General features: G+C 34.1%; 1 protein-coding gene across 21 annotated transcripts in view; it reads left to right on the top strand.

Annotated features, from left to right (window-relative positions):
• Positions 1-19,542: 19,542 nt before the first annotated feature.
• Positions 19,543-26,027, top strand: part of LOC141554693 (neurexin-1-like) — a 980,690-nt gene continuing 974,205 nt past the window's right edge. For 15 of the 21 annotated variants that reach the window (XM_074286904.1, XM_074286896.1, XM_074286903.1 and 12 more), the window contains exons 1-2: positions 19,547-20,019; positions 22,938-24,634. In XM_074286904.1, coding sequence (XP_074143005.1) covers positions 23,863-24,634 — 772 coding nt within the window. In that variant the 5' untranslated portion in view covers positions 19,547-20,019; positions 22,938-23,862. Of the gene's footprint in view, positions 20,020-22,937; positions 24,635-26,027 lie in introns of all 21 variants that reach the window. The other 6 variants (XM_074286902.1, XM_074286898.1, XM_074286888.1 and 3 more) reach the window with 3 other exon arrangements.

Here is a 26,027-nt window from a genome sequence, read left to right as displayed (position 1 = left end):
CTAGTTTGATATTTAATTGGAAGTTTTTTTTTTTCCTTTTTCTTGCTTTTTTAGTTGAATATCTAATTCTTTGATCTCTTTTTCTATTTTTTTATGTAGCTATTTGGAGATATACATTTTCTCCTATTTGTCTACACCCTATGGTTTTGGTATACTGTCTCATTATTGTCATTCTCTTGGTTGAAATTATGGATTGTTTCTGTGATTTCTTTTTTGATTCACTCATTCTTTAGAATTACATTATTTAATTTCCAATTGGTTTTTAGTTTATCTTTTTCTGGCCTTTTATTGAATATAATTTTAATTATATTGTGGTCTGAAAAAGAAGCATTTACAATTTCTGCCTTTTTGCATTGATGGTGTTTTTTTGTTTGTTTGTTTGTTTGTTTGTTTGTTTTGCTTTAACACATGGTCAAATTTTGTGTGGATGCCAAGTACTGTCAAAAAAAAGGTGCATTCCTTTCTGTCCCTATTCAAGTTTGCCCAGAGTTCTATCATATATAGTTTCTCTAGGATTCTTCTATTAACCTCCCTGATTTCTTTCTTGTTTATTTTGTGGTTAGACTTGTCTGATTCTGAGAGGGGAGGGTTGAGGTCCCTGAATAAAACAATTTTTCTGTCTATTTCTTCATGTAATTGGCTTAAAACATTCTCTAGAAATTTGGCTGCTCTACCACTTAATGCATATACATTTAGTATCTTTAGTACTTCATTATTTATGGTATATTTTGTCAAGAAATACTCCCCCCCCTTATCTCTTTTAATAAGATCTATTTTTACTTTTTCCTTATCTGAGATCAGAATTGCTACCCCAGTTTTTTGTTTTTTGGGTTTTTTTTTGTTTGTTTGTTTTGGTTTATTTGTTTGTTTGTTTTGGTTTTTGGTTTTTTTACTTCAGCTGAAGCATAATAAATTCTGTTCTAGCCTTTTAGCTTTACTCTATATGTGTATCTCTCTGCCAAATGTGTTTCTTGTAAGCAACATATTGTAGCATTTTGTTTTTTAATCGACTGTAATTTGCTTATATTTTGTGGGAAAGTTCATACCATTCACAGTAACTGTTACAATTAGCAACTCCATATTTCCCTCCATTGTTTCCTCCCTTTATACACTTTTGTTCTCTCTTTCTAGTCAGTCTTTAGTCATGTGATTTTTTTTTACCTACCCCATCCACTATCTTATTTTCTATCACCCATCTCCCTTCTCTTACTAAGTCTTTTCTTTTTTAATTCACTCTACCCACTATCTTATTTTCTATCATCATTCTGCCCTTCTGGTGCCTTTTTCCATTGTGTTTCTGCCCTCCCTTCTAGTCTATCCCTCCCTTTTTTTCCTTTTTCTTCTACTTCTTTATGGATTTAAATACATATCTATACCCAACTGAATGATTAAATTATTCCCTCTTAAATCCAAAACTAATGATATAAAGCTTCAATCAATTCTCTTTCCCCCATGGATTTTAATGTCTTTTGCACCTCTTTATGTGAACTAATTTTTCCCATTACATCTCCCCTTTCCTCTTTTTTTCAGTAGAGACTTTTTTGTACCTCTTGAGGGGACCATTCACAACCACATCCTCAGTCCATATGATGCTCCCCCACCTCCATTTGCATCAGTGATACATACAATTCTCAAGAGTTGCAGATAGTATCTTCCTATCTATAGATGTAAAGTTTAACTTTTAAATATATTTTCGCCTGTTTACTTTTTCATGGTCCTCTTGTGTACTGTGTTTGTAGTTTAAATTTTCTGTTTAGTTTAGTTTAGTTTTGTTTTGTTTTCAATAAAAATGATTAAAAGTCTCTTACTTCATTGAAATTCCATCTTCTTCCCTGATAGATGATGCTGAGTCTAGCTGGGCAGTTAATTCTTGTTTGTAATCCCAGGTCCTTTGTGTTCTAGAATGTGACACTCCAGACTCTGATCTTTTATTATATAAACTGCTAAATCTTGAGTAATCCTGATGATTGCTCCTTGATATTGTTTTTGTCAGGCAGCTTGCAGTATTTTTGCTTAAGATTATAGTTCTGGAGTTTTGAAACTATGTTCCTTGGGGGTTTCCTTGTAGGATCTCTTTCTAGATGTGATCAGTGGGGATTTATTTCCCCCTCTGTTTCTAGAATATTGGAGCCGTTTTTTCTTTTGTTTTTGTTTTTGTTTTTTTTTGTTTTGTTTTGTTTTATTTTGTTTTGTTTTGTTTTGTTTTGTTTTGTTTTAATGACACTTTGCGGAATGCTATCCAGGCTTTCTTTTTGATGATGGTCTTCAAGGTAAGCCAATGATCTTTAAATTGTCTCTTCTGAATCTATTTTCTAGGTCGGCTGTTTTGCCAATAAGGTATTTCACATTTTCTTTCATTTTTTTCATTCTTCTTAGTTTGTTTGAGCCCTTGCTGTCTCACAAAGTCATTAGCATCCATTTGCCATGTTCTAGTTTTTAATGTGTGATTTTCTTTAATTATCTTTTGTATATCTTTTTCCATTGGGTTTATTCTCCTTTTTAAAGAGTTGTTTTCTTCAGACATTTTTTCCTTCTTTTTATAAACTGTTGACTCTCATTCATACCTCTCATTTTTGTTCTCATTTTTCTTCTCTCTCTATTATTTACCTTTTGAGTCTTTTATGAGAATTTCCAATAAGCCTCTTTGGGCTTGAGACTAATTTATAACACTCTTTGAGATTTCTTCTGTGAATATTCTAATTCTAGTTAGAGTTTGTGTTTTGATCTGACCTGTTACCACAGTAGCTTTCTGTGATCAAGGTTCTTTTCTGTTTCTTGCTTATTTTCTTTCCTTTTCTTTTGGAATTTCTTTTCTTCTTTTTTCTTTTCTTTCTTTCTTTTCTTTCTTTCTTTTTTATTTTTTTATTTATTTTTTATTTTTTTACTTTTAAGGGGGAGATTTGCTCCTGGGGTAAAGGTGGTGATGCTACAAGCTTCCTATTGAGCTCTGAGCCTTGAGTTTGAGCACAGGAGCCACTTGTGTTTTTAGTGGGTATCTTTGCCAGCTCTCTTTAGTAAACAGGCTGGTTTCCCTGCATTGCTTTCTGAGCTGGGACTGGAAACTGCCCTACTTATTTGCTCCTCTACTAAGCCAGGACTGAGGGTCTTAGTTGCTGATTGGCATGTTAAAGACTTTCTCACTGCTTTCCCAGAGTCTATAAAAATGGGTTAAATACCCTTTTCACCCCAGTGAGACTGACATTTCTTGAAGTTTGTTCAGTCTATCTTGAGCTGGAAAGTGGTTTCATTCCATCAGACTCTATTCAGAGGCTTGGTTTTACATGGTTTTTGAGGGAAACTGGGAGAGCATGAACAGCTTTCTGACTTTATTATACCATCTTGGCTCCACTTCCAGAGCTTTCAGTAGGAATTTCTGAGGAATAAGTGAAACACATGCAAAATTTACAAAATATTGCCCATAAATATTAATTTTTTTCTTTGAAAATACAAAGTTGCCAGTGAGTTCATAGAAATGAAACAGGTTTTCATAAAGTATACTGTTGATGTCAGCAGCTAATTTCATGTTTTAAAATTTCTAGCACTAAATGATTTTGAAATTGTGCAATTTTTATTTTTATTTCAAAAAGTATATGGAAATCTTGTACTTCATGTCCTTCATAATGTCCTCAGATGACACCTTCCTGAAAAGGGAAGAATTAGTGACTCAAAAAATAATTGATACCTTGAGGATGCTATTATTGTGTTGATATGGAAAATGCCATAACTATGTAGATTAAAAATTGATATTTTAATTGCTTATATTATTTCAAAGTTCTTGTAAAACAGATCTATTCTATACCCTAGAAGCCTTCCTCTGATTTTAATGAATAATATTTTATTAAAGGAGACCAGCCTAGCACTAAACTGGCTCTTTCCCCTCACAGTATGTTCCTACTTCTTTTCTTGTCACACATTACATGAATGATATCTTAAGTAATTATTTTGTACCTGAAAGTCTTGGTAATATATTATATTCTACTTATACTTTCCATGAACTCTCCATTGCACTTTCAGTCTGCTACAATTTTGATGCTTCCAACCTTAAGATGAGATATATTCCTTCTATTTTTATCTTTTCAATATATATCACTAAATACTCTTGGGATTACTTACTTTTTGTATGTTTCATAAGACATCAAATGAAATCCTATATTGCTTCTCTCTACAATCTTTTTCACTACTTTTGTCTCTAATGACTTGTTTAATCTCTCATCCTCCTTAGTAAGTTTTTTCAAGTGAATTTATATAGTTTAACTGACACAACTCTTTCTTTGATAAGCAGATCAAGTGTTTATGACTGACATGGTTTATAGGTTTTGTTTTCTTTTCAATGCAAATGACTTTACTGGGAGAAATTTTGCATTAAAATGGAATTGTATGATAAAGTACATGATCATTGAAAATGATATTTAATATTTCAAATTCAATTCAGCCCACTTATTTCCTCCTATTCATTTATGGGCCCAGTTTATTTTCCTATCTATATGTATGTCCAAAAGATGTAATAATGATGAACTAATTCACTAGGCATCACATATAGAAATTTTATAGACATGAAGAAATGTGTATACACATATATATACTGCAGTGAGTATTGTCTTACAAAAACATATATTAATAGATAGATAGATAGATAGATAGATAGATAGATAGATATGTATCTGTGTAGAGTGCTAGAACTTTGGAGAAGTATACTTGAAACAAGGATACTTACAATAAGGTGTTAAATCGGTGGAATTGATGATATGATGATTCTTTAGCATACATATACTTAGTACTTAGTACATACTAAGTACGTTGATATAATGGTTCTCTAGTTCACACATACATAGTGTATTGTAATGATATAATCATACCAAGGTATTTAAGGGAAAAAGACTAGAAATGAGACATTCTTTCTTTGATCATCTTCCTGTACTCCTCTACTAATATCAAGAATGAGTCAGTAAGAGTGAACAGACTGTGAAGCAGACAGACTGTGAAGGAGAGACTAAGTGAAGGAGAGTGTGAGAGTGAGTGTGCTCTAGCTCAATCTCATACTCGAGACTCAAGAATAAAGACTTTAGACTCTATTCCTGACAATCCTCATGGTGACTATCCTGCTGAAGCCAAGGCCTATCCAGACATCCTCCAGAAAACTAGCCCGAACATTATAGGTCTGTGTATATGTGTATGACCTGCAACCATAATGTCCCAAAAGTCTTAGTGCAGTTCTAAACTATTAGATCTAATATTAATCAATTTAATCATTTATTAAGTGCCTTACTTTGTGTAAAGCACTGTATTAAGCAGTGGAAACACAAAAAGATGTAAGAAGTTTCTGTCATCAAGGAGCTTATAAATGGAATAAAGAAGGCAACATGCAAACATATACAAAGGGAGTCATATACATAAATAGTCAATAATTAAAAAGTGAAAGGCAATGAGAAAGGCTTCCTGTAGAAAGCAGGATTTTAGATGAAACTTAAAAGAAGTCAGGAAAATCAAAATTGTAAAGGGAGAGTATTCCAGATATAGGGGAAAAATGGAGAAAAGACCTTGAATTATTACACACACTCACACACATGTGTATATGAATATATTCATACATATATGCATATACTATGTGTGTCTACACAGATAAATAATAGAGATTATCAAGCCAATCTCTTTTGAGTATTTATTGATTTCACTCAGCAGAATTTTAATACCATATCATACTATCATCCCCAAACAGAGGCATATACAGAATATTTCCATCTGCAGAGAACCCATTTTCCATTTAGACTCCAGAGAATAAACTAGGTCTCTGGAAAAGACTGTATTTCTTCTATGTTTTATTTGATGTTGATAATCAAAGGATCGTTAAGCAAAATAATCTCTATAGTCATATCTAAAAGAAAGACTGTTGTTTGATTTCAACATATTCAAGGGAGATACCTTTTTAAAGAATATTCTTTAAGGATGAGTTTTTATTCTATTGGTTTAAATGTGTTGATTTTTTAAAAAATAATCAACAAACAATAACTACGAAAGTGTTTATATTATACCTGTGAGACCATGAGAATATGATGTGCTGTAGTAAGTAACCTTTGAAAGCTTGCTTATTCCCTTCTCATATTGAATCATTTATAGAAATGTTAAAAATAGACTAATAATTGTTTTCTCTTCTCAATTGTTTATTTTTCTTAGACTTTTTAAAATCATCCACTTCTTTTTTCTGAATTACTTTGGAACCTTACCCTCTTTAAGATATTTTTTAAAGTGTTTGTTTACTCACATTAAAACTGTACTTTCATATTTTAATGTTTATTTATAGAAGGTGTTGGATATTGTGTAAAAATCAGAAGATCTGGATTAAAGATTCTCTTCCACAGGGTAATGTGACCCTGGAAAAATCACTTAATCTATCATGGAAAAGACAAATTTATAAGACTACATTGCAAAAAAAATGTCAATAAAGCACTTTCACAGAACAGGAAACATATTGCTTTCTCTATGAAATGCAAGGTCAGAATTAATCTTATCTTATTCTCAGATAGCATACCATAGGATGAATTAAAATATGTCAATGATGGAAATTGATTTCCATAGTAATACTGAAAAATCCGCTATCATTAAAAGGGATGCATAACATTAGGAATAAGATTATGAAGTTGTATTAAAAACTTTTAATATAATTAGTTCTCTGATATTATCTGTTTGATAATGTGAAGATCACCTATCATCTGTGTGCCTCATTTTCTTTGTACAACAGTGAAATTTTTACCTAGAGTACTATTTTTCATATGCTTGTTGTAGTTCCAAATATATGAATGATTAAGTCTTTTGAAAAGATAGTATTATGGTCTATTGCTATTACCTTACTTTTATACGTTACCCTTTATCAATTTTCATCACTAATCACTCTTGGTATTACTTACTTTTGGTAGATTTCATATCAGTTTGTATTTTGTTTTATTTTCCTTCTCAATGTTTTTTACTTTTTACTGTTTAACAAAAATATCAGTGGATTTTAAGGGGATTTTTTGCATTACTTTTTTGTAACTAATTAACATCAGTTAAATTGTAAAAATAGCAGAAAATGTAATATCTTTAGTATTATTCATTTCTTTTTAAGAGTCAGCAGTTTATTTAAATAATTTGTTTTAGCTATTTTCATTATGCATTACATCTTCTCATCTTTTAATTAACCTCAACCTCATGATGAATATTATTTTAAAACAAATTTTGTATTGAAATTATATTTAAAATAACTGCAGACAACATAAAATACTTGGGAGTTTACCTCCAAAACAAATCCAGGAATTATATGAACATTAGTAAACAAAAAAAGACAATGGAGAAATAATAGTTACTCAGGTACAGGCCAAGCCAATATAATAAAACCAACAATTCTACTTACATTAATTTACCTATTCAGTACCAAAAAGTTAAACTACCTGAAATGGTTTCATAAAGTAAGAAAAATAATTTAAAAACATCTGAAAGAACAAAATGTCAATAATATTAACTGAATCAATAAAAAAAAATGTAAAGGAAGATGACTATGCAGGTTTCAAATTATATTACAAAGTACTAATCATCAAAATAATGTAGAACTAGATAATAAACAAAGTGATGGATTTAAAAAAGGAAATTAGGTATATAGTGTACAGTAGAAAAGGTCTATTGTAATCTAGTATTTGATAAATCAAAAGATTAAGCTTTGGGGGAAGAAGACCTTACTATTTTAAAAATATTACTGGATTGATAGAAACTACATCTCACCATGTATCAGGATAATTTCAAAAAGGGTACATGACATAGACATCAAGCGTGATAATATATACATAAGGAAACACAGGAAAAAAAGACTATACTAATACAGTTATCAAACTACCAAAATTCAAGATATTTGAGCAAAAAATAGTGACTCTGGCCCTGACTCTGAACATAAGATGTTGACAGTATCCCTCTTCCCCAGAAGCAGAGCTCATCTTTAAAAAGAACAAAATAGGCAAAAAAAAATGAGCAAAACACAGAAAATAACTCTAACTATGGAAAATTATTATGGCAACAAGTAATATCAAAACATATACTCAGAAGAGGACAACAGTGTCAAAATTTCATCATGTGAAGCCTCAAAATGGAATGTGAATTGGTCTCAAGCCTAAAATTTCTTCTTAGAAGAAACTCAGAAAACAACTTAAAAAATAAAATAAGAAAAAAAATGGGAAAATAAATGAGAATTATGTCAGAGAAAGTAAACAACTTGGAAATTAAGGACAAAAACTGACTGAAATAAACAATGCCTTTAAAAAATACAATTAGTCAAATGGGAAGAAAAATTCCTTGGAAAAAAAGCAATTCTCTGAAAAGTAAAATTGGCCAAATGGAAAAAGAAGTAAAAAAGTTAACTGAAGAGAATAATTAGGCAAACAAAATCAAAAGAATGAAAAAGAAAATGAAAAATACATTTTTGTAAAAAAGAACTGATTTGGCTTATACATACATACATACATGCATACATATACATGTGTGTACATATCCAGGAATGATAATTTGAGAATTATTAGACTAACTGAAAGGCATGATCAAAAAAAGAACCAAAAAGGAAGAAGGAGGACAAAGAGGAGGAGAAGGAATAGGAGGAGGAAAAAGAAAAACAAGAGAAATAAACAGTTGGAAATCATTTTTCAAGAACTTATGAAAGGATCTATTGATTACCTCCTAAAAATATTGAACAATTAAAACTCTAAGAAATATTGTAGCCAAATTCCAGAATTATCATGTCAAGGAGAAAATACTTCAGACATCCAGAAAGAAACAATTCAAATAATAATGAGCCATAGTCTCTATATTTTAACAGTCTCTACATTAAAGGATCCAACTGATTGGGATGTGATATTCTAGAAGACAAAGGTATTTGGATTCCAACTAAGAATCAACTACCTAGCAAAACTGAGCATAATGTCTCAGAGAAAAGATGGATATTCAATAAAATAGGGGACTTTAATTTTTTTGATGAAAACAAACAGAACTAAATAGAAAATTTGATTTTGAAATACAAGACTCAAGACGCATACAAAGGTAAACATGAAAGAAAAAAAAAAGCAATAAGGTTAAATTATGTATTCCTGTATAGAAACGCTTAAGAATTGTCTCTCCTGGAGAGCAATTAGAAGGAGTATACAAAAACAGAGAGTATAAGTGGAATTTGTTGTGATGATATAAAAAATTAAGGGGGTAAATAAAAAGGATTGTACAGGAAGAAATGAAAAGGAAAGGCAAAATAAGGTAAATTACATAATAAGCATAGAAAGAAATATTACAGTAGATAGAGAAAAAAGGAGATAATGAACACTGTTTGAATTTTATTCTCACTGGATTTGGCTCAGAAAGAGAATAACATACACACTTAGTTGGGTATAGAAATTGATCTTCCCCTATAATTACATAGGAGGGGAAAGGGGGAAAAAGCAGGGAGGGCAAATTGAGGGGGGCAGTGGTCAGAAATGAAACACTGGTTAGGAGAGACTGGTTGAAAGGAAACAGAAAAGTATATATAAATTGGGGAAAATAGAGTGAAAGGAAATACACAGTTAATAATAATAATTATGAATATAATTGGGATGAACTTTTCAATATGATAGAAGCAGATAGCAAAGTGGATTGAAAACCAGAATCCTATTCTTATGTTGTTTACCTTAAACAGATGTGAAGAAGAGAAAAACACACAAAATCAAGGCAAAAATCTGTATCAGAATATAATATGCCTTATCTTAAGTAAAAAAAGGCAGGGAATAGCAATATTGATCTCAAGCAAAGCAAAATCAAAAATAGATCTAATTTTAATTTATAAGGAAGGAAACTATATCTCGCTAAAAAGTACCACAGATAAATGAAGTAATATCAATATATGTACTACATTGTATAGCATCCAAATTCTTAGAAAAGTTAAGGAGAAATAAGTTATAGTATATATGTATAAACCTATGTCAGATTTCTTGCTTTCTAGACAGGGGCAGATAGGAAGAAAGGGGAAAAAATGGAACTCAAAATCTTACAAAATAAATGTTAAAATTATCTTTACATGTAATTGGAAAAAATAAAAAACTATTGAGTTTTTAAAAGACAATTCAGCAAATAATGCATTCAAATTGTGGCCCTGAGTAAAACAAAGCTAGCAAATGAAGACTAGCTTACCAAAGATGGAAATAGTCATTTTTTTTCTGAAGTGACTATAGGGAAAGTCATGAAGCTGGTTTAGATTTTGCAAGCAAAACTTATCTAGTATACAATATTGTATGTCTATCAAAAGGAGTGAGCAATAGACTCATGACAATAAACTCCCACTTGCAAGACAGGGCCATGCCATCATCATCATCATTGTGTACGCTGAGGTTAAAGAAAAATTTATATACACATGGACACCCTTATCATTGATTTTTTGAAGAAAGAAAAGCTTATAATTATGGGTGCTTTTTATAGAAGAATAGATATAGTCAGACATGGCAAGAAGTACTTGAGAAGAATAGAGTTAGAAGCAGCAGAAATTATCACTTACTACTGAAAACTTTGGCATCTCATGACCTTTTGCATCACTAACACTGACTTCCATTTACCTAAATACAATAAAATCTCACACCCTTGAAAAAACATTGGCATTTAATTTTCTATGTCATTATAAAGAAAAGAGATAGACAAGATTTGAAACTGATGAAGGCAATATGTGGTGCAGAATATTGAACTGATCAGACATCCTTTCCAAGCCAAATATGCATTTCAATAAAAGCAGAAGCCCTAAGGAAAGATGACTTCCAGAAGAAAATATTAACAGATTAGAGCATTTCTCTTAGTAAGAACAGTTCAATGCTAACTTGAAGGAAACATGCGATTGGCAACAGTAGAGCAGAAAAGGAGCATATATACATTTCAGACTTGATATACAATATTGCATTTACTCATCTGGGCCAAAATACTTGTAAATATAAAGATTTGTTTCATGAAAATGATGTAGAAATTAAGAAGCTCCTAATTTAAAAATAAAATTTTAAATAGTTATTAAAAGGATAATTCACCTTTCTCTGTAAAGGAACTATTTTTTTATTAAAGCTCTTTATTTATAAAACATAAACATGGATAATTTTTCCAACACTGACTTTTGCAAAACCTTCTATTCCAAATTTTCCCCTCCTTCCCCCCACCTCCTCTCCTAGATGGCAGGTAGTCCAATGCATTAAATATGTTAAAATACATGTTAAATCCAATATATGTATACATATGTATACAGTTATCCTGTTGCACAAGAAAAATCAGATTAAAAGGAAGAAGAAAAACTGCAAAAGAAAACAATATTCAAGCAAATAGCAACAGAGAGAGTGAGAATGCTACATTGTGGTACACGCTCAGTTCCCACTGTCCTCTCTCTAGGTGTAGATGGCTCTCCTCATCACTGAGCAAGTGGAACTGGTTTGAATCATCTCATTGTTGAAGAGAGCCATGTACATTAGAAATGATTATCATATAGTCTTGTTGTTGACATGTATAATGATCTCCTGGTTCTGCTTATTTCACTTAGCATCAGTTCATGTAAGTTTCTTCAGGACTTTTTGAAATCATCCTAATAGTAATTTCTTATAGAACAATAATATTCCATTACATTCATATGCCATAATTTATTCAGCCATTTTCCAATTGATGGGTATTCATTCAGTTTCCAGTTTCTTGCCACTACAAAAAGGGCTGCCACAAACATTTTTGCACATGTGTGTCCTAAAAAAAAGTATTTAACTCCATCGAAAGTAAAGCATAAGAAAACTTACATAGATGAAAGATTCTTGGTTCAGTAAGAAGTAGATAATATTCAGTTTTATGCTAATAGTAGCAAAGTGCTTTTATGATGTTCTGAAGTGTATTTATGAGCCAAAGACCAACTTAGTGCTGATGGAGCTACACTTATTAATGAAAAGGACATGATACTGAAGACATGAGCTGAATACTTCCTTGGTGTTCTCAATAGACCATCATGAATAAATGTTTAAACCACTGATTATATGCCTGATGTTGAAGTCAATCCTTTTGTAGCTGAATTTTCAACTGAAGAATAAATTTTGAATGCCATTTGGTTCCTCATGTGTGGTAATATACTTGGTTGTTATTCTATACTAGCTGAGCTTTATAAGTGGGTCCACTGCTCAGACAAAAAATGACTAAAATTTTCCAGTTTATATGTAAAAGTAAATCATCCTTCAAGATTAAAATGATCCCTTCATTATCTATAGCTATAAAATTAATGGAATTTGATTGTCTCATGACAATCTCAGGGCAGTGTGTCTCTCTTCATAATCCTTGCTAAGTTCTTGCCAGAATCCTTCTTTATAGCCTGATTTTTCATCTAGAAGAAACTTGAGAGCTAGTGCAGTTTCAGAAAGGTCTGAAGAATGGTTGGCATGGTGTTTGCTGCCCTAAAACTCCAGGAGAAATGTCAGCAACAAAACATATCTCTAAACAAAGCTCATTGATCTGAACAATGCCTTTAATCCAGTCAGTCATGCAAGCTTCTAAAAAATTATGACAAAATCAGTATTGTATATCATGCTTGTACAGGTTTTCAATAAATGATGATGCTCTGTGTGCTTCCTCCCATTCTTTTTAGCATGACATTTTCAGCAATGTTTGTACCTTCAATGAGAATGAAAATAGCATTAAGATGAACAATTGTATTGTTGGTAAACTATTTAACTTGAAGGCTGTAATGTAAGCTAAATCTACAATGTAGGATGTTCAACTTTTACTTGACAGATGCTTATGTCTTCAAAGTAGCTTCAGAAGATGAATGCATATGAATCACTTTTCTTTCAATTGTGCTAATTTTGGCCTAACAATTAACACCAAGAAAATACAGGTTCTCCTCCAACTATCACCATACCAGCTATGCATGGAACCATTAGTTACAGAAAATGAAGAAATTTTGAATACTGTAGATGTTTGCTTAACTTGGCAGTATACTTTCCAGTATATGTAAATTATGAGGTTGATATTTGCCAAAAATACTACTTTACAGAGAACTGTTGTAAGACAGGTTCTCATATGGTGATCAGAAGAAGTGATACGAGAACATTTTCAAGGTCTTTTTTAGGAATTTTGGAAGCAATTGTGTGATATGGGAGACACTAGCAAATGAATGCCCAGCATTCCATGCCTGCCTCAAAAAAGACATTAAGTTTTATGACTGAAAGAGAATTTCAGTAGCTCTAAAAATGTGACCTGTGTAAAAATAAAGATATCAACATTCCAAATAAACAATTTTTAATTTGTACAATTTTTATGCGCAATTTGTGTATGATTTGTGATAAGTCTTCTGAGCATATATTAATCTGATTTACCACTGTACCTTGACTCTAACATAGTGATGCCAATTTGATCTTCTTAGAAGATGAAAGACAGCAACAATTTTACATGGTTAATATTACATATTCATAGAAATATTAATCTACTAAGCTGAGTAAAGGTGACACATTTACCTTGTTTTTATTTTCCCACTTAATAGTACTTTATTTTTCCAATTACATATGAAGATAGTTTTTAATCTTCATTTTAATAAGATTTTGAGTTCCAAATTTTTCTCCTTCCTTCTTTCTTCTCATGTGTCCCCAAGAAATTAAATAATATGATATTCTTTATAAATATGCAATCATGTAAAATATTTCCACATTATTGATTTGTAAAAGCAGAATCAAAACAAAAGGGGAAAATCATAAGCAAGAAAATAAAAACAAAAAAATGATAAAATTGTATCCTTTAAATGACATTCACACTTCATAATTTTTTCTCTGGATATAGAGAGTATTTTCCAACAAGAGTCTTTTGGAACTGTCTTGGATCATTGTATTTCTGAGAACTAAGACTATCATAGCTGATCACCATACAATATTCCTAGTACTGTTCTCCTCACTCAGGATCAGATCATGTACATTTTTCCAGGTTTGTTCTAAAAGCCACCTGTCCATCATTTCTTGCAGTACAATATTATTGCATTGCATTCATATTCCACAGGTTGTTTGGCCACTCCCCAATTGATGGGCATCTCCACAATTTTCATTTCTTTGTCACAACATTTAAATTTAATTTAATCAAAATTATCCATTGCATTTAATGATGCTTTCTATTTATTGTTTGGTCATCTACTTCTTCCTAAATCTGACAGGGAAATTATTCCTTGCTCTCCTAATTTATTTCTTGTATCACCCTTTATGTCTTAATCATGTCAACCATTTTGATATTATTTTTTCACTTACCATGGGAGATATTGGTCTATGTCTACTTTCTGCTTTACCATTTCCTTTTTTTTTTTTCCCAGCAGATTTGTCAAATAGTGAATTCTTGTTGAAACTTGAGTCTTTGGATTTAATACAGAGTAGATTGGTATAATTATTGCTTCTTGTGCCTTATGTAGCTAATCTATTACAATGATATATCACTCTATTTCTTAGCTAATATCAAATATTTAATAATTGACTTTTTATAATATAGTTTTAAATCAGGTACAGTTAAACTTCCTTTGCATTTTTTCATTATCTCCTATTTTTCTAGATCTATAAAATAATTTTGGGGAGTTTGTTTGATATGAGACTGAATAAGTAAATCAATTTAGGTAAAATTGTCATTTTTATTATACTAGCTTGTCCTACTCATAAGCAATTGATAATTTTTTACAATGGCCTTATTTGAATGAGAAGTGTTTTATATTTGTGTTCTTATAGTTCTTGGATTTGTTTTTACAAGTAGACATTCAAATATTTTATATATTCTAGTTATTTTAAAGAATATTCTTTCTATTTCTTGCTGCTCGGTGTGGTTTGCTAATGACATATGTGTGTTTATTTTATATTCTATAATTTTGCCAAAGTTGTTACTTGTTTCAAGTAGTTTTTGAATTGATTCTCCAGGATTCTCTTAAAAATACCATCATATAATCTTTAAAACTGATAGTTTTGTTTCCTTATTACCTATTCTAATTCCCTCAATTTCTTTTTTCTTCTCTTATTGCTAAATCTCACATTTTAGTACAGTATTGAATAATAATGGTGATAACTGACATACTTGTTTCATCCCTGATCTTATATGGAAAGCTTCTAGCTTATCCCCATTGCATTTGATGTTTGATGATGTTTTTGGATAGATACTGTCTATCATTTTAAGGAAAACTTCATTTATTCCCATATTAGTAGGAATGGGTGCTAAATTTTGTCAAAACCTTTTTCTGCATTTACTGAGATGACCACATGATTTCTGTTAGTTTTGTTAATTTGCTGATAGCTTTTGCAAAATCTAAGCAGCTCTGCATTTCTAGTATAAATCCCTTTTGGTCATAGTGTACTATCCTGGTGATAAATTACTATATTCTTTTTGCTAATATTTTATTTAAGTTTTTTGCACCAATATCCATTAGATAAATTTGTCTATAATTTTCTTTTTCTGTTTTGGCTCTTCCTGGTTTAGATATCAGACATTATGTTTGTGACATAAAGGGAATCTGGTAGTACTCCATTGCCTCTTTTTCACAATAGTTGATGTAGTAATTGTTCTTTAAATATTTGGTACAAGTTACTTGTAAATTCATTTGGTCCTGGGAAATTTTTATTAGGGAGCTCTCTATGAAGTCTGAATGTAGAATTTGTGGATTTGTGAAGCTAAAAACACTGGAAGACCCAGTCATGATATGGACTAGAACTCACAGAAGGTGGAATAGAGCTCACACCTCTATCAGAAAGCAGAGCACCTGTCCCCTATCAGGTTGCAGAATTTAGCCCCAACCTCTCCAACAACCCAGGATACAACTGAAGCTACTACTAAGTTTTAATCATTTTGTACATTTTAGGTTCATGACAATCTAAATATACAGAAACTTCACTATGGCTAAGTTTGCAGGAATGTCCAACTTTGTATAGAATTGGAATCAAAGCAAAGCTATTTCCCCTATTTCTAGGAAGGGGGTCTAGTTATTCATTTAGAAAATCAAGAGAAGGTTGAAAGAATATAGCATGAAGTTTCATGTAGATGCCTAGGACAGAGATACAGATACTACACATGGTATACCTCAGGGTAGGGAAATGGGATTCCCATCCTTTTAACTATGTTTCTCCAATAAATATTATGCCCATTTTTATATCTATTTGCACTTTTTCCCTTTTGTTTTGGTTCTTCTTTTGCAGCATGACTGGTATGAAAGTGTGTTTGATATTGTTATATATATATATATATATATATATATATATATATATATAATCTATATTAAATGTTTTTGGTGGGGGAAGAAGGGAGCGGGTGAAAAAAAATGGAACTCAGGTTCTCATAGCAGTGAATGTTGTAAACTGTATTTTCATATGATTGGAAAAAAATAAAATACTATTAAGTGGGGAGAAAAAAAGAAAAAAGCATCTTTGATAATGATGATGCTTGTGATAAATGGTGAAAAAAGACATTATTAAGTACATCCTCGATAAGCCAAAAAAATTAGCTGATGACATAGCAAAAATAAAAGACTACAAACAAGCAATCTGAATCTCACTTTAGTACCTCTGAAATGTTAAAAGTGTAAAAAGGAGTCAATCATCGAATATCAATTATGGAGGAAAATATGACCAAAAATCCCACAAGATATCAAGGCATGTGGAAATTATGACTTCCTGCAAATGAAAGAGTAATCCCATCCACATGAATGGAATTAATCAACATGTCAAAGTTTTCAGAATCTCAGATTCTGAATGTACCTCTCTGATCAATTAAATCCAGGCCTTCTCAGATGACATTACAAGAAACCCTGAAACAACCCATTTGTTATTTTTAAAATATATTTTACTTTTATTAAATGTTATTGAATTTTATTAAATATTTCTCAATTACAAATAAAAATTTTAACATTCATTGAACAAATGAGTCCCAAATTCTTTCCCTCTCTTTCTCTTTTCTCACTTCTTGAGAAGGAAAGCAACTTGATTTGGTTATACATGTGAAGTTATACAAAATGTATTTCCATATATGCAATGTTGCAAAAAAATGAAACAAATAAAATAAAGTTTTTAAAAAGTATGCTTTTAATCTGCATACAGAGTTCATAAGTTTCTTTCTGGAAGTGAATATCATTTTCTATCACAGGTAATTTTAAATTGTCTTGATCAGAATAGCTTAAATTTTTCATAGTTGATCAATTTTGCAATATTTAATTTACTGTGCACAATTTCCTTTAGGTTCTGTTTACTTCAGTTTGCATTAATTCTTATGTCTACCAAGTTTTTTTTTTTCCTAAAAACATTCTGCTTTTCATTTTTTATAGAATGATAGTATTCTATCACCATCATATATCACAACTTGCTCATCCATTCTCCAATAATATTCCTTAATTTCTAATTCTTTGACACCACTAAAGAGCTGTTATAAATAGTTTTACTCAAATAGGTTCTTTAACCTTTTGTTTGATCTCTCTGTAATAAAGACCTAGAATGATACTACTGCTGGGTCAAAGGGATTACACAGTTTTATGTTATTGTGTTCAATGTACATTATGTTGTTTGTTAATAAGAATTACAAATAACAGTGTTGAAGATTCTACTACAAATCTGGCAATAAACACACAGTTGTTGTTGTTGTTGTTGTTGTTGTTGTTTTTTATGAACTAGAGGATTCTACCATTGTAGAAATTTTTGAGAACCACTTGTCTAGTCCAAGTGACACCTAAGTAGGACACCTCTCTCCACTATTTCCAGCAAGTGATCATGCAAGTCTTCCTCCCAAAGATCTTCTTTGAAAAACCCTCACTCTGTCCCAAGTAAATCCATTCTACTTCAGACAGTCTTAACTTTTAGGAAGAATTTCCTTGTATTTAGACAAAATCTATTATCTAGTCATCCTAGCACTGCCCTGTTTCTCTTGCCTGAGTAATTACATTACATTAGTCAGTAAATCTGTCAATCAGAATTTACTAATTGCCTACTATGTGCCAGGCACTTTTATAACAGCTGGGGATACAAAAAAGAGTCCTTGCTCTTGAAGAATACACAATTCAGGGATGTTAGAGACTGGAGAACACAAAAGATTTTTTTTTTTTTTAATAGGATCTGCCATTGAGGAAATTATTGTCTATTGAAGAGGTTCTTGACCTTTATTATGTATGTCATGTACATCTTTGGCAATTTGCCAATCTTTAGCAATCTTTGACAGGCCCATATAACCCTTCTCAGGGAAAAAAAAAAAAAAGAAAGAAAGAAAAAAAAAAGTTTTTTTTTAAATTCACAAAAGAAAATGCATAGCATTCCAAAGAGAACATTGTACTGAAACATATATATCCCATCTAAATTCAAGGACTCCCTGAAATCTATAGCTAGAGATCCTTTGGGTTTCCTGAGGACTTCAGATTAAGGTCTTTGGTCTATGACTAAGGTATTGTGATGAAAATTGGACGATTCAAAATGTAAATTCAAAAATGTATTTAACTCTTTGAAGGGACACAATGTCTTTATACATACAGTATATTATTATTTTATTGATTATTTCGGGATCTAAGAATGTGTCTCCTTTCAGTACTATCCTCCCGCGGTAGGGATAAGAACTAGACTCATGTTTAAAATTAGGAAACCAGGGATTTCCTGTAGGGTTTGTGATGTTAAAATAAGATAGGATCGGCAGTTTTTACTTAGCCAACTAATTGAGGGTGTCATTCTTTGGAGAATAGGAGTTAAGATATTCCTAAGACTTCAAAGGGAAGGTAAATCCACAAAACCAGGCTTTCAAACTACTACCTGAGGCCAGATTGACTGACAAAGATAAAGATTAACTCTTTAATCACCAGAAACAGACCTATCTACTAGGCATGCTCAGTTGCAGAAAGCTTCACAGGAGTTTCACTTTCTCCAGGTTTTATCATTCGCAAAGAGGAGGAGGAGACAGCAGAGGGAGGGGAAAACAAGTATAGCTTTTGGGGGTTTCGCAGGTAGGATCATTCCGATTAGGTGACGGGTGGGGTATGCGGTGGGATAACCCAAGGAAGCTTCAAGCACTTTTTTTCGGTCGTCAATTTGGCAACTTTCCAGGGTGGAATCACTCCAATACCCCTCCCCGCTCTACTATGCAGTCTCGGAAAGATCAGGCAAGTTATCTCGGTATAGGGTGACCATCTAATAATCTGAGGACAGTAGACAGGGGAGTTTAAGGGAAAGGAAGAGACAGCGAGGTCGGTCCTTATTTCTCTGTATATGCTCCACCTGAGGAAGAACTGCAGGTTCACCAGCGCCCTCTAAACTAGAACTTAAGTCTCGAAGTCCAATATTTTCTGATGTTTCGCCCCTACACCCTCCCAGCCCACCCCATTAGGCTTCCTTCCCTCTTTTATTCAGTGCCCAGTCTTTCCAGTTCTCTTGTCCCTCCGCCCTAATCATTACTAAACCCCGGAGAAGTGGAATCTCCTTGCAAACCTTGCGTGGTTTTAGTTGGGGACTGGGCATGCTCAGTCGATTAGGCTAGGTTTTTTTCCCCCTTCAGGGGAGTAGGGGTGGGGGGGAGGTTGGTGGGGTGGTGGCAAGTTAGAAACGCTTGCAGCAGGATCCCGCCCCCTGGATCTGGATCCCCCTGCAAAGGGACTGTGCATAGGTTGCAAAGCCTTGGTCCTCAGGCATCTAAACCCGGAGGGCAAGAGGAAGCCTGCCAGCAGAACTAGGCAAGCTCACCCCATCCCAAGCCTGAGGAAGGGGACACCGCTCTCCGTGGTACTGCAGAGAGCGCAGCTCCGCCCTTCTCGCAGAAGGACAGCACCCGGTATCACGTAACCCAGCCTCCTCCTTTTCCACCACCTCCTCCTCCTCCTCCTCTCTTCTCCTCTTCTCCTCCTCCCCTCCTTTGCCTTTTCTCCCCTCCCTCACTCCTAGAGATAGACGCTCAAGCCTGACGCCTCTGAAAACGCAGCAGCAGTCGCCTTAGAGCCAGAGACCTCGGGAAATTTCTCTTTGACCGATGCATGCTTCTGGCTCTGCCAAGAGCTAAAAGGAAAATCCAAGCAGGCAGGTAAAGAAGCTCAAAATGGACTGGGGGCGGGTGGAGGAACAGGGATAGTAGTATGTGTGTGGGGGGGTGCGGGGTAATAGGCTGGGGAGGGAAACCCCCCACCCACCCCTTTCCCGTAACTGAGCTGGGATCTGCCACATATGCACAAGAGAGAAGGTTGGGGGCTCACAGAGGGGGAGGATTTCATGAAGCCCCCCAAATAGGTGGATGATAAGAAAGATGAGATGGTGGACTCTATAGTAACTTAAAGGTTGGATGCTGTGTTTTATTAGCAACATCAAGAAAAGAACTAGGAGGCTAGAAATTTAGGCAATAAAATATTTCTTTCTCTCCCCCCACCCCCAAGCTGCGTGTTTCCTTAATCCATGCAATCCAAGAAACTGCACTGGGAAAAGAGATGGAGCATAGGGACTGGGCGGGAAAGAAGGGTAGAATATTGGGTGTGTATTGTCATTAAGGGACTTATCTGAGAGCGAAAAATAATTAATGACTTTTCTTTTTATTTTAATGTATTTGAAACTATTTAGATTCTTTTTGATCTCATGCTTTGAAGGATTGGGAAAGGGGTGTGTGTGTGTGTGTGTGTGTGTGTGTGTGTGTGTGTGTGTGTGTGTGTGTGGTGTGTGTTAGAAACATATTAAAATAAATGTAACTGCATCTGGTGAGGGTATTGTATCGATCCTTCCAGTAGCTTGGAAATGAATTTGATTCTAGAAATGAAAGAAAAGATTAATGAGGCTGTTAAATCTGCTTTTGAATTAGAGCGCTTCTCCTTTTGGCTGCAGCAAGGTTGTTTTTCAGATCCTTTTATTTCATCCTGTAATTTGTGAACTGGCCAGGTATTCCCTGCACCCAGAGAGATTCCTTTTTCTCCTTATAAATACACACTGGTACATACAATGAGCTTCCTCTAAGAATTGTGATAGCTACTTGTCCTGCTCTGTACTACAAAATGTATTTGTCTTCTGCTCTTTCCCCCCTTTTTTTCCTTCTTAAATAAAAATGACAAATTAGGGGAGGAAGATGAGAGGGAGAAAGGGATAGATTATAGGATGATCCCTGTAACATGTATTAAGAAAATAACTACATCTGAAAAAAAGCCATGATAAAAAATGATTTTCTAATGAAGCAGCTAATATTTAGATTCTGTATTCTATTTTAAGTTGTGTCAATCCTTATTTATTTTGCATGTTATTGAAGATTGGTAGTTTGAGTATACTTCTGAGATAGAATATCTTAAATTATGTATTCTTTAAAATAATATAAAGTCTTTATGAAGACTAGACAAATCACTCTATAGACAGGTCTGGTGTTTGGTGATGGTGTGGAATGTATCAGCCATAATAAATAAGCAGCTGAGATTTTTTTTTTCTTTTGCTAGTGTGGGGTGTGTATGAGACAGAGAGAGAGAGAGAGAGAGAGAGAGAGAGAGAGAGAGAGAGAGAGAGAGAGAGAGAGAGAGAGAGAGAGAGAGAGAGAGAGAGAGAGAGAGAGACCCAACCAGTCATCAATTTCATCTAGGGAGGAACTTGAAGTGGGATCCCCGAGCTTGGTGGCTCTCAGCTGACACCTGTAGGGATTGCTCTGTACTGAAGAGAAATGCTTTAAGCTCCCTCCGTGAAGAAGGAGTAGCACAATGCGGTGCAATAAATTACAGCTAGTTTCTGCTTGTTTAAAAAAAAAAAAAAAAAAGTGTTAATTAGAGAGTGAGTTTCTTTGTCCAGATGATAATTTTTTTGGAGGAGTAGGATAATGTATAAGCTTTCTTGATATGAAAGACCACATAGTCATGATTCTGTTCTTGTCCCCACAAGATGCCCTCTCCCCCTTTTATTTACAAAAATTTGGCTTAGGCTATGCCCAGTATTTATGACTTTATAACATTTCAAAAAAAACTGTCATATTAGAGTGTGATAAAGAAAGGTGATTTAACAGCATAGACAGGGGGTTGAGCTTTGCTGAGGTAGTAGTGATTCAAAGGTTTGATTTGAAATCCTTGCATTTCTTGAGCCACAAGAGCTGAGGTGACATGTGTGCCAGCTGCTTCTTGAGATACACAAATTCTACTAGGGAAAGCCAGATAAGGAACAGAGCAGGACTTGGATTGCTATAGTGATGGGGAAAATATTAAATACCATAAAAACCCTAGAGAATTGCATACTTTATAGGAAATGAATAGAAGAGTGACTGCTATTTTTAAAAATCCATATTTCAATGGAGTTTTCACCAACTATTATGAGAATTTTGGCAATTCTAATTTTTAAAAAGTAACTTAAAATTCTTTGAAAAATTTGAAGTATCTTCTAAGAAACCCTTGTGGCACCATCTTTCTTTGTGAAAATAAATTGGTAGAAATGCAGTACAAATAAAAGTTGACTTTCTTACAGACTCTTTAATCTACTTTATAACTCCTCAAATATATATATATATATATATATATATATATATATATATATATATATATATATATATATATAGGTCTGGCTAGATGATATTCATACATTTCTACTCAGATAAGAAGTAATACTGAGGGGGGAGAGATATTTCTGGAACAAAATTTCAAAGAAAAGAACAATAAGCTGGGCTTAATCCACCTCCTTTCAGATTTTTTTAAAAGAAAAGTTCCTTAAAAAATAAAGAAAATCAGATCCCTGTCCTAAACTGATTTGAATGCCTGATGGCTAGTTACTACAAAAAGTTGCAAATTTACATTAAGTTATCTTATATGGCTACACTAGACTTTAGATTAAATAAACACATAATTTATCATATTCCCTTTTGTTTACTATATGAATTTTATGCCTAGTGTACTATTAAAGAATAGTTATGCCCAGTAATTGGTAAAATAATAAAGAAATTCATCTGACTGACATGGTAAATAGACTTAGAATTTATTTTGTTTTCTTAATTCTTTGCAGATTTCTGGGTCACTAAAAAAAAAGAGAGCAAAAAAAAAAAAATCCAACATATCAACATGCACCCAAGTTGAGCTTGGCTTTGCATGGAAGGAGAGAAGAGAAGAGGAGCTGTTGAGCTTTATAATTAAAGGAACTCTCCTTCTATCTGACAGCTTTTGGGCTTCAAACCCACTGTTGTGGAGAAGATAAAAGAGGAATTAAAAAATAGCTTGAGAAAGTCATGAGCAAGGAGGCTAACATTCTGCCCTGGTTGCAGTGGGACCAATGTTTTGTGATTTGACAGAACCTTTATTGGCAGGCAAGTTTGGAATTGATAATTGATGTTCTAAAGAAGATAAGGACCTTTCTTCCCCTTACTGGGGACTATTCAGTTTGGGGGTAACATGTGAAGATATACATCTGCAGGCATGTGGAAATATTAATATTAGGTTGTCAGACATCTGAGAAGTTTGGTGTTTGGTTTTGTTTTTCCTACACATCTATCCTGTTGCCACCACCAGAAGAATCTGAAGGATTGTTGCATTTGGAAGTGGAAGTATCTGCTGACTCATTCATTGAACCAACAGTCCCATATCATCTACCTAAGTGATCAACATTTTTTCTTACTTTGTTCTTGATAAAGTTTTTAACATATTTCTTCAAGGTGTTTTTACCCTTTGGCCTGGAAGTTCTGTGGCTATACTACTCAACTAGGGCTGACATTTTCCAGTGGGGTAGGAAATACAGAGAGGGTGAGAAGCTTTTGGAAAAAGAAGAAAAAAGAGGGTATCAGGTAAAGAAAGGAGCATTCCTATTCCAACCATTTTTCATTCTATTCCTATCCCTTTTTATTCCCTGACCCCCTCCCTAATTCCACCTTAGGGTGTCTAGGAAGATTTTGAACCTGTCCACCCCTGTGTCTCCGCGCCGCACCCCAGCCCCGAGCATGGGGACGGCGCTGCTCCAGCGTGGGGGGTGCTTCCTTGTTTGCCTCTCACTTCTACTTCTAGGGTGCTGGGCAGAACTGGGCAGTGGGCTGGAGTTCCCAGGGGCTGATGGTCAGTGGACCCGATTCCCCAAGTGGAATGCCTGCTGTGAGAGCGAGATGAGTTTCCAGCTGAAGACACGAAGTGCCCGAGGCCTAGTTCTCTACTTTGATGATGAGGGTTTCTGTGACTTCTTGGAGCTGATTCTTACCCGAGGTGGCCGGCTGCAGCTCAGCTTTTCAATCTTCTGTGCTGAGCCTGCAGTCCTCTTGTCGGATACACCAGTCAACGATGGTTCTTGGCACACGGTGCGGATTCGCCGGCAATTCCGAAACACAACTTTGCTCATTGACCAAACAGAGGCCAAGTGGGTGGAGGTCAAGTCCAAGCGACGTGATATGACAGTATTCAGTGGTCTCTTTGTGGGTGGCCTGCCTCCAGAACTACGGGTTGCAGCTCTCAAGTTGACATTGGCCTCAGTGAGGGAGCGGGAACCCTTCAAAGGGTGGATTCGCGATGTGCGGGTGAACTCATCCCAGGCCTTGCCAGTAGAAAGTGGCGAGGTGAAACTGGAGGATGAGCCTCCCAGTAGTGGTGGGGGGAGCCCATGTGAGGTTGGGGAGGAGGGCGAGGGAGGCGTATGCCTCAATGGAGGGGTCTGCTCCGTGGTGGATGACAAAGCGGTGTGTGACTGCTCCCGGACTGGCTTCCGCGGCAAGGACTGCAGCCAAGGTAAGAGGCCCAGATGCCCCCTGGCCAAAGGGGGCAAAAAAAGGGAATGGTGGGCATGATGGGTAAGCTTGCATGGGATTTTATTATTTCAGACAGTGTATCTGTTATCTCCAAGGTGAAGTCCTCTCTCTTCCCGCCTCTCTGTCTTTGTTTGATCCATGGTTTCTCCTTGGTATCCTCTCTCCCTTCAAGTAGCCATAATACCTGATTTCACTGTCCAACAGGATCTCCCTAATGAATTGCTTGCTCTTAGTTAATTATTATGGAGCAGGATGAGCTCTTCACCCCTTTGGATGAAGATATTTCCTTTATCTCTGAACCAATCTTCTAAGTCTTCATGAATCTAGCATAATTATTCACTTGATTAGAGCCCATCTACTCACACTTAAACCTCCCCCTCACCTACTCACTCCAAATAGTCCTGCAAATTATATAGTTATTGTTAATGCAATAAAATTAATTTTAAAATCTGTAAAAGACTAGGTATGTAGCTGATGGTTTTTGGAATGAGTGTGGAGGTGGAATTTGGAGGCTCACCACTGAGGACATTTATGTGATTGTGATTTTAAAAAAAGAATTAGAATCATGAATCCTGTTGAGTAGATGGATTAGAAAAAACAGAAATAAACTTGAAAGAAAAATAAAAGGAAGAGGAAATTTTGAAATTTGTTTTTATTAGAGGAGTTGTAATCTGGAGACTTGGTTCTTATGGCTATGAAGAAGCCTATTATCTGTGAAACAAAAAGAAACCTTGGTGTTTGGTATAGTTCCTTTGAAGTAGAGCAAGATAGGTCATTCTGATTTCTGAAAATGCTGGAAAATTGAATGTGTGTGTCCCAGAAGATGATAGACAAAAGGAAAAGTAAACCAGTGGAGAAAATGAATATTTTAGCCATGGGAAGTTGCTAGATGTTTATACATTGGGAATAGTTCAAAATATTTTAGAAAGGGCATGCTCATGAGGTTATTCCCTTATGTTAAAAAAAAACACTCAGAAATTAAGGCATAAAGTGAATGATGATGTTATTTGGGCTTGAGACTGTTTGAAAATTACTTTTAAAAATTGTTATCATTTAGTTTTAGTTTTTTTTTGTTTTTTGTTTTTTTCCCTCGGTCACATTTTTATTCTTCAGTGTAAATCTGGTGTGTGGCTTGTGTAATAGTGAACAAATAACAGTTCTTTGGGAGGGCCAATAGCCTAGCATCCACAAATTAGGAAGTTAATATTTTTTAAATGAGGAAAAGCAATGTAAGAGTTACTAGAACCTAAACAGAAGAAAAGGCACATGGAATATAAAATAGGTATTTTATACCTTTAATTAGAGAAATCATTGATCATCTATGAATGAAATGAAAAAGGTCAACAGTATATGCCATCAAATTTTGTGATCTA

Source organism: Sminthopsis crassicaudata, chromosome 2, assembly GCF_048593235.1.
Source record: "Sminthopsis crassicaudata isolate SCR6 chromosome 2, ASM4859323v1, whole genome shotgun sequence".
In the NCBI taxonomy this organism is placed as follows: Eukaryota; Metazoa; Chordata; class Mammalia; order Dasyuromorphia; family Dasyuridae; genus Sminthopsis; species Sminthopsis crassicaudata.
This window is presented reverse-complemented; position numbering and strand designations above follow the sequence as displayed.